The sequence below is a fragment of the Halyomorpha halys genome, unplaced genomic scaffold, assembly GCF_000696795.3.
Source record: "Halyomorpha halys isolate HHAL.00 unplaced genomic scaffold, Hhal_1.1 Scaffold780.1, whole genome shotgun sequence".
NCBI classification, from domain to species: domain Eukaryota; kingdom Metazoa; phylum Arthropoda; class Insecta; order Hemiptera; family Pentatomidae; genus Halyomorpha; species Halyomorpha halys.
Genome location: NW_027111767.1, coordinates 303,822 through 313,878, shown reverse-complemented (window position 1 = coordinate 313,878; position 10,057 = coordinate 303,822). Strand labels below are relative to the sequence as shown.

At 32.8% G+C, this 10,057-nt stretch overlaps 1 protein-coding gene across 3 annotated transcripts in view; it reads left to right on the top strand.

Annotated features, from left to right (window-relative positions):
• The window catches only part of LOC106686122 (lutropin-choriogonadotropic hormone receptor), a 514,005-nt gene that overhangs the window by 230,283 nt on the left and 273,665 nt on the right, over nucleotides 1–10,057 (top strand). For all 3 annotated transcript variants that reach the window (XM_014429270.3, XM_067049772.1, XM_067049773.1), the window contains one exon: nucleotides 7,702–7,872. In XM_014429270.3, coding sequence (XP_014284756.1) covers nucleotides 7,702–7,872 — 171 coding nt within the window. The remainder of the gene's footprint in view (nucleotides 1–7,701; nucleotides 7,873–10,057) is intronic.

The following is a 10,057-nucleotide window of genomic DNA, read 5'->3' as shown; positions in this document are numbered from 1 at the left end:
ATACATAATATAAATATATAATATAAATACATAATATAAATATATAAATACAGATACATAATATAAATACATTAATATATGAATAAATTTCAATATAATACCTGTACGGGGAACCCCTAATCGGGCTTAGAAACCCCGAAGCCCCGTACACGGCACTATTAAGAATCAGAAGATAATAACAAGTGATGGAAAATGGGATAAAGGAGGAGGAAAATCAATATTTAGGATAGACTCTATAAAGGATTACGTATATTAGTCGATGTCCTAAAAGCTGGCTATAGGAATACCAATCTAATACTAAATAAAATAAAATATTAGTAAGTCATTTTTCGAAGAGTTTGATCGATCTGTAAAAATAATTGGAATCGATAAAGAATTGATTAAAAGTAAAGGAGAAGATGAAGAAAGTTTACAGGAAAATGACATTTATATTCATTAGATGAGAAAATTTAGTTGTAAGAATTTATATTGTATATTTGTTAAAACATAATATATTTAATTCTGATCATATTGGATTAGTTCTTATTATATTATATCTGATATTCTTGAAAAATAAGTAAAAGTTTCCTTACATACATTTAGATATGCTGTGCTTGTCATAATAAATATACATGGTGAGGACATACTTTTTTCTTTTCTAATAATTTATTTATTGTTATTTACTACCGTATAAAAATATACATAACAAGTAAATTTACACCTAGGAGGATTATTAGGTAATGAAGTAGAAGCCTACAGAAACAAGTGGGTTTGGAAGTTTATCATGGAAGGATTGGTATCTGGTTCTGGCCAAATCAGCAATATATGGGACATTGAGGTCCTGATGGATGACTATGGATGAATTTGATAGTTATTGGAGCCCTAAAGCTCAACTCTGCATGTCCAGATAGGCCGTATAAAGGATGGGCAGTTTAGACCATTTGTCTGGTAAATGTTGTAATAGTCGGAATCGAAGAGTAGTCACATGTCTTTTCAATCTTGTATGAGGATTCCATGTTAGTCGTTTGTCCAGATGTAGTCCTAAGTAACGGATCTGTTCGACAGGAATCTGAACACGTCGTAAGGTATGGGTTACTTAATCTATTTACACCGGTATTTGGGGTGGGTTGTTTACTTGAAAAGTAGGATGAGAAGGAGCTGGATGTGGATGCTCCGGGAGTAATTTAACCTTTAAAGGTATATGGGATGAATAATAAAAAATGAGATGATGGGAATGAATAAACGGGTGAGGAGTTTGACACTGAGAATGGGAGGCTTTAGGCGCCTGACTGCTGGTTCCTTGTGACTTCAGAGTATAGTTGAGGCTTCTGTATTCCTGGCTATGATGATCTGAGACGGTTGAGACAGAAGGTTGTTGCTGGTTAAGTTGAGTTGCATTTTTCTGAAATTCTGGAAAACTGCCTCAATTCCCAACTTGAGGAGGTACCTGTGTGCGATTCTTCTCATCAAGAGTTTTTAATGCACTATTGTGGGTCCTTTGCTTATGCAAGTTTTTATAAAACTCGCACCCTCTGTAGTTTGCCGGATGGCTTCGTACACAGTGCACATTTAGCTGGTTCATCCTGTGATTCCTGGCTGGTGTTTGACGCATGGAGGCCGGCAGACTTATCGCACCTGGTTTGTTGATGGCAGTAGCTTTTGGTGTGTCCTAGGTTTTGACAGTTAGTGCACTGCACTATTATAGATTTCTGCCTGGGCTGCTCAAAGCATGCCGTTGAGTATAAAAGTCGTGTTACTTGAAATATTTCGCTATTGTTTTATATACTTTTTAAGTTACAAATTTTCAGTCATCTAATATTTTAAATATTCAAGTTCTTAAAAATTCGTTAAATAAGATAATATTTATCTACTAATGCAACTGTAATTGATTATAACAATTATAGCGATTATGAAAAGGGAGGGTGTTATATGATTCTAGATAATAGGGAATTTTTCAGAGAAGATTAAAATGAAAATTACTTTTACCGATTCGAATAAAGTTATTTCTAAGTGGTTCTAAATCCATAGAATCGTTGCCGTAAAGTATGAAATATCTGTACCTTATCCACCGCCGTAATACCACATATAAATAATACAGTTGCCGAGTGAGATAATCTAGTTTAGTAAGCTTTTATACGGCCCTTATATTAGTTCTTATTCATGAGTATTTTTTCCTTTTTCGTTATCAGTGCTAGAAGTTAAACCTTCTAAAAAGTTTTCTCTCTAAATAAACGCTTTTTTAGGTCAAATCTTTTTGTGACTAAGAAGTCTGCCCCCAGAATTATCTCGGTGTTTGTGTAGTTTTATTATTTTATTTGTGAGAGAGATAGCTATTAATGCACCAAAAAGAAATAAATTAAATTCCCGTATTTATAATCAAAACAAAAATTAATCTTTAATACTTTTAAATAATTTTTCATGAATATACACTTTTTATGAAATAAAAAAAAATCTAGTCAGATTACTATATCTAAAGGTCATTTCTCTCGTAGAACACATCGTATCATATATTCCTTTATCATAATTCTTTTCATGTTTTTTTTCATTAATTTCTTAGGAGTACAGTTCCCTTGACAATCTTCTTTCTTAAAAAACTTTTCTACAAATCTGGGATATTCTTGAGGAAAAAAAATCATAATACCAACAAAAATATAAAATAATGAAAATTAAATAATAATAAGCTAAATTAAAAAAGTTGCGTTAAATTAAATAAGTTTCCTTAATTATGTTATTTTACCTGATTTCTCAATAGCCTATGTATACATTTTATTTTCCACATATTTTATCAATTTAATTCCATTCTGTACAAATATTTGCTTAATGTCAGTCTGTTTATATTTTATTTTCTGTATTCATTGGTTGTTATCTTATTCTGTCCTGATGAAGGCTAGAAATTCTGGCCGAAACGTTGGCAAGATTAAATAAGTTACTTCACCTTATTTGTGTTATATTTTGACCGCACCCCACAACCATCTACTCCTCCTATAAGTCATACACGGTCACCTATCTCTCATGATGATTGATAATTAAATAATATAAGGACTTATTGAATAATATATGTGTTGCCTGTAAAAGCTTATCATTTACAAGAGGCATTTCTCTTGATTTTTGATTAGGTAAATTATGAATTATTTTCCAAAATTAATTTTCTCGAGTACTTAATGTTTTATTGAAATCAATGGTAAACTGCTCTATCAATGTTGAACAAATCATTTTTCTGATTTTCTTAAACTTTTCTAATTTATCGATCACATAAATTATTCGAATGGATTACCGGAATAAATCTTCATTTTCTAATTTGCATTGAATTATATCATAATCATATCATGAAAGAAAGTAGATTTTTATATGTTACTAAATGTTACTTGCTTTCTTTTGTTCTTACGACTTGAGAACCAACAGGGCTTTAGTTTTATTTTCTTCAATTACCTTGAAGAACTTACATTCAATGTAGATAACCTCTTGTTTTATTTTCTCTTTTAGATGACATAAAAAGAAAATTAAACGGACTGTTTTAATACAGCACGTACTGTACCAATGCACAATGGTTATTGAGTTGCTTGTCAGTAATTTTTTTTTTCCTCTTGATTTCGATACGCTTTTCTCCCATCCCAGATAAATATTCTGCTCATACTCCTTGATGTGGAAAAAAGAGTCAACAATGATGGCGAAGTTATTAGTGAAAGTGTTTGTAAGAGAGAGCAACTGAAATTAAATTTATTTTTATGAAAATATTCTACGTACTAATTAATATTAATCAATAGGTATTTTGGAAAGGTATGATGGAGTCAGGTATGGTTTGTTTGTTTGTTAGTTTTGAAAGGGCGTTTAACAGCCTGGTCATCAACGCCCGTTGGTTGTTGGCTTTGGTAAGGCCTAGTTGTTTTAGTCATAGTTTTGGTATGGTGTACTGATCCGCACCAATTATAATTAAATTTGTGGCAATCATAATTTGTTTAATAATCGTTACGATATTGGAAAGGATGGTGAAAAGCATATAACTGGCTGTTATAATTTTAAAAATAAGGCAAGTTAAATAGATAATTATAATAATTAAAGGCTGGTTATTAAGTTAGTCTGATGGATGAATTTAATGACTTTTACAATTACAGATTCGTCGTTTCTCAACGCCATTGGGACATTTGTTGGTAACCCTAACTGGTTCAGAGTTGATGTGTAGTGACGACATTCTTCAAAAATGTGTTTGACGGTCAGATTGCTATTACATTTTGAACATTTTGCCAGGTATGGTTTATGACTTTCATTTTGGAAAAAAAAAAAAAAAAAGAAAACTAAACCTCGCTACTATTATGTTATGCAGCTCTTTCTTTTGCTGATATTTCAGCAATTTCAATTAGATTTTTAAATTACTCCTTCATATTGATGTTACCATATTTGTATGAGTGATTCACAAAGCATCTTCTCAGAATAAAAGTTGGATCTTTATGAATTCCTCCATTTTTCATATGGTTTCCTGATATCATCAAGAACAATCATCAAACAGACATATATTAAAAAAAATATCGTACTTTAAAAGGTAAGTAATAGTCATCAAAACCGTGAAATTACAAAAGAATAATAACAGCTTGGTAATGAAATTCAGATCTGAAAATCACCCTTTCACCATGAGAACAGTACTGCCCTAGAATCCGACAGCAGAACTATCTTCTTTGCGCAGGCGTGAGTAATCTTTTCTAAAGCTAAAGCAATAGCAGCTACCTCTCCATCAAAATTGTGGAGCGTTTGCTCCAACAGGTGCTGACAGTTGGAACAGGCTACTATAGACACCCGCATTTTTATTTGCCTCTGTAGCTGACCCGTCGATATTAGATGTCGGATTCTAGGGCAGCACTGCTGGTAATAACGTCTGGACATCCCTCAACTAACGCTAGAATTCTCACATGCCGGAAATCCATAGAATGTGAAAGAGTAATACTTAAAGTATTGGTAATCCAGTGGATTGCAGCCCAATGCGGTATACCTGGGAATGAGGAGGCGGATCGACTTGCACGGTTAGGGGCTAGCCAATCACAGCCGTTTCTTCCTATCACCATGAACATGGTGAGAAAGAAATGGCCCGAAGCGCTATCACTGAAAGAGCAGAGGAAATGAGTAGAGGAGAATGTGGGGGCGTGAAACCTGGAGGTCTTAAGACGAAATAAAATAAATTGATTGAAGAAAATAATTTTTTTTTAATGACTTTTATAAACAGCGATAAGAACATAATAAAAAAAAAAGTTGACGAAACACATGAATGAATTTTAATGAAATTCTCCAGTATCACTATAATGGAAATTTTTTTCAGAAAATTAGGCTAGCAATAATATTATTAATAGGATTAATCGGTGTGTATGTTTAACGTGGAGCGATATATATTCTTTATCCAAACCATTATATTTAATAGATAGTAGGACTTTATAATTTGTCTGATGCTTAATGATAGATCAGATATATTTGATTCTATTGGTAGAGTGAGTCTATTCTTTGTTTCATATGCGTAGTAGCTGGTGGTTTGCTGTTACTTTATGAATGCATCTTTTCATAAGCAATAGTATTTTAAATAGAATAATTTTTCATAAAGCAATTTCAGCAATGATGGTGAAATTAGAATACATAGTTCATTCATTTTTGGGCTATGTAGAAACTTGGTAGTACCTTAGTACCTTCTCCACATATCTTCCATTCTTCTCTGTCAGCTGCCAAACACCTCCAGCGGTTTATACACATCGCCTTCACTTCGCAGATCGTTTATACACATCTACTTCAGAACGCCTTCCACATCCTCCAGCAATCTGAGACGTAGGCTTTCCCCACCTTCATCCATCACCTGGCTTCCTTCCCATAAAGCAATTTTGTTTTAATTCTTATTGTGCCCATCGTTTTCACATGCCCCAATCATCTTACGCTATTAAGCTGGATGATTCGCACAATGTCTTTCTCAGGGTTGGTCCCTTAACTCTAGATTTATTCCTCATTTCTCCACTTGGATTTGGATTGGCCCATACATTTCTCCAAGGGATTTTTCTCCCTTACTTAAAGGAACTTTGTTTTCTTTAGCCTAGAATCATGCCTCACATCCATAAGTCATAATCGGTCCATTAAGAAGGCATTTTGTCTTCCTGGATTGACTTTAGCAATTGCAAAGTGTGTGAGAATCAAAGAAAAATTGGTCTAACAAAAAAGCTATATCGGTGCCTTTTTATCCTTTTCCGCCACTGTTCTCAAAGATAATCATACTTTCACAGTCATAATCATAATTCCTCACAGATCTAAAAAATTCCTAGTTGCATGTTTCTTTCAGTTATCTGGCCTGCTCTTGATAGGCACATGGTCTCATATCTACACTAAATTCTAGGCTCAGATTTAAATCCTCTCAGAGATTCTTTGAGCGCTCCTGCCAGTGCTTGTACTGTTGATAGTATGAGTATGGTGCTAGAATTAAGTATGGTTATGCTGCGTCTTGCGGTTATAGAAAGTTTTATGATGAATTATTTTTATTTTATTAACAACAGCTTTCTTCTACATCTACCTCACTGAAAAACATAGTTCGTCGTCGCTGTTCTAGGGCTAGACTCCTATTGTGGTTATCCATAACACTTTCTTCTCACTTTGTTAGTCTACTGATAATTGCGATTTACAAACTTATATACCGAGTTTAGCAATGAAACCCCCCTGTGTTTATTGCAGTCATTACTGTTTTTATATATTGGACATATTAGGAAATATGACTATTCTTTAGATATTTTCTTGGTTCTCAATACATCACAAATGATCTCGTAAATATTAACCCGTCTTTCTAAGTTTTTTTAGTATTTAAATTTGGATTTGATCCTAACCCATCACTTTATCTTATTTTTTAAGCTAGAATATGATTACAATTAACTTATTCAGTGCCAAGAATCTTTACATCATCTAAGTTTTATCTACTTTATACTTTGCTAATCATCATTCAGGCTTGTTGCCCGTTCCTCCAAAATATTAGTCCGTTTCTTAGGAGGTTTTCTTGCCATTTATTAATGAAATTTCCTCTTAGGCGATGGTTAGAGTATTTTTATCTTTATTGGACATCGTATTGAGTATTTTATTTATGGACATCATAAGTTATTTTTTTCCTTAAATAAAGTCATTATAGTTTTTACAATACGTATTTGATAGAATAATAACAACATATTGCTAGAAAAAAATGAGTATTGGTTTTTTGTGATCAGTACTTTAAGTAAAGAAGTGTTATGGTTTCAAATCTACCGATAACACCAAACTTATACAAGTTATTAGTAACAACTTGTTTGTTACTATTTTTTTTTATTACAATTTTATTTGTTACTATTATTTTTAATTATTTGCTGGTAACAAATACAAGCAAACTTATACAAAAGCTAATGTTAGTTGTAGAGAGTGGAGTCTTAAGAGTAAAATTTCAGCCTTTAGAGGTTTTAAATGTTTGCTATAATCAATGACATAAATGAATCAGAAATTTGTAAATTTGTAAACCCCTCATTTTGTTACTTAATATTCTTTTTAAAAAAGAATTCATTTGTACCAGTTTTTTTTTTTTTTTACTTTACATGTTTACAAACTTGTAAACATTTTACTTTAGATGTTTACAAACATTACATTTTACTTTAGAGGTTTACAAACATTACATTTTAGTTTAGATGTTTACAGACATTACATTTTACTATAGATGTTTACAAACATTACATTTTACTTTTTATTTTACAGTAAGGGGACTAACGTCACCGAACTGGCCCCTTTCCTAATGCTTGAAGACTCGGATACAGAATCAGGTGGACTCTGCCGATGTTGGGAGGAACCATATTCTCCGGAGTGCGAGTGTCGTGGCGACAACATACAGACTGTGCCTGGCAACCTCAGCCGTGGTCTAGAGCGCTTGTGAGTTTAGCATTAATAGTACAATTTATAATTTTATTTTTAAATTTATTGGTTATTACCGTGTCAGTGCGCTCAGGTGTGAAGTTTAATGTTATATTAATTTTTTTTAAAATTTATTTTCAGGTAATAATACCGTGTTGTTTAAAACTATGTTCCTTAGATCTACAAGTCATTTTATTCTGTACCTTTAATATCGTGGTGAAAAGGGTTCTGACCCAGCCTGGTTTTGACACATGCTGTGTTGTAAGATAATGAAAAATATACTATCTTGTGGATAATTAGAGATCAATCTTGTTTGCCAATAAATTTGGGATAATTCATCGATAAATCAGATCTCACTCCCCCCCTCTTGAAATATTGAAAAATAATAATATTGAAACATTAATCGAAAGGATTTTCTTATTGAATAAAAGTCTATTGGAAAAACCAGTAGGTACTCTTGATTAAAAAATAAATCAATTTTTATGATGATTGCAATTAGTTCTTGGATCCCTTTTCATACTATTCTGTTTAGTATACATATAAAACACCTGCCTTTAAAATTAAAAGATATATGTGGGACTACGTAGCAGCACATTATAACTGGACTAAATTAAAAATCGAGAACTCAATATTCAGAGCTTGTATGGAACCAAGTTGTATTCGATATCACACATTTTATACATCAAGTCTCTGACGACTGTTCTTAATGATCAGTTTTCAATGATAAAATACAACAATAAAGAGCATAAAACATTATTCATCTGGTGAAACCTTTCAACAGGTTGTGCGGGCAGTCCTGTCAAAACAACACCGACAATGTATTGGCTTGCACTTAATGTGCTACCCATAAAAGCAGCTGAAAGATAAATGATAGCATTCTCTTTCTGAGAACCCTTCGGCCGGACCTAGACCAAGGAATAAGTATTTTTTAGCCCTGACTACACAAACGAGGTTATAGAGATAAAGGTCCAAGAGAAGACACCTGAGAGAGCTAGTCAACCTGTAGGTAACAGAGGCCACACTAGAAGGAGTCAATCTGCATTCAAACAAGGTCATAGTCACCCTACATTGTTATTTCAAATGGAAAACAAACTAAATAATAGTAGGCTGGTAATTAACTAATTAGAGCCAAGAATTTTCAATTGATCTAATGGATCGATTAATAGATACTCATAATCAATGTTTTTGCCCATAAATTCTACCTCCATTGTACATAACTGTAATAAATCTAGTGTTATCGACTTGATTCAATGGTTTAAATACACTATGACACCTGGTTAGTATAGCTAAGTAAATTGGTGAAAACATTCAATTATAACCTTTGGAAAAGGTATTCAAATCTAAGTATATACAATTATATCTAACATATTATAACAGAGGAATCAGTTAAACTAAATAGCTATATAAAATATTTCTGAGAACTGGAGTTTGGTTCCAATTCAGAACAGGTAGAAATATATGATAAAAATACATAATTATATAAAAAAGTATTGTTTCTGGAACCACCTGCTTGCCATTTGAAAATCTATAAGGTATAAACATATAGGAAGTAAGAAATATACATTCCTGAAGATGAATGAGAGGTCTAAAACATTTTTTTTCCTGACCTATATAAGTCAATATTTATATGTACCTGAGTATATAAACATGTAACTGGTGCCCTTCCTTTGCCATGAGGCATTATAAGGGGTTGGGCTGAGTCCACTGAAGGCGGGGGTTACAATATTGGCCCAGGAGCCGCTGGCCGGAGGTACAAGGAACGGGGAGGGTCACTCCACTGGGAGATAAGATGACTTCAGGGAGGAACCACCTGCTTGCCATTTGAAAAGCTATAAGCTATAAACATATAAGAAGTAGTGGTCCAAAACAATTTAAAACAGAATGTTTTATTAATATGAAATAAACAAAAAATGTGAGAAGAATGAAGGTAACTCTCTCCATTATAGAACAGAAAAAAAGTATGTTTTTATTTTTCCTTCTCCAAATCATGTATGTAACCTAAGTATTTTTTTTTAATTGTCTTTATTTTACTCCATCTACCCTATATTTTATCTGCCGCTAGTGGTCATGAAGATCACACAAATTAATTTATATTTATTGTGGTCCCTTTCTTACTAATAGATTATTCCAAGTAAACCACAATGGTTCCTATTCATCCCTCTATTTTCAATCCGCTGGTGTTCCTCAAGGTAGTATTCTCGGT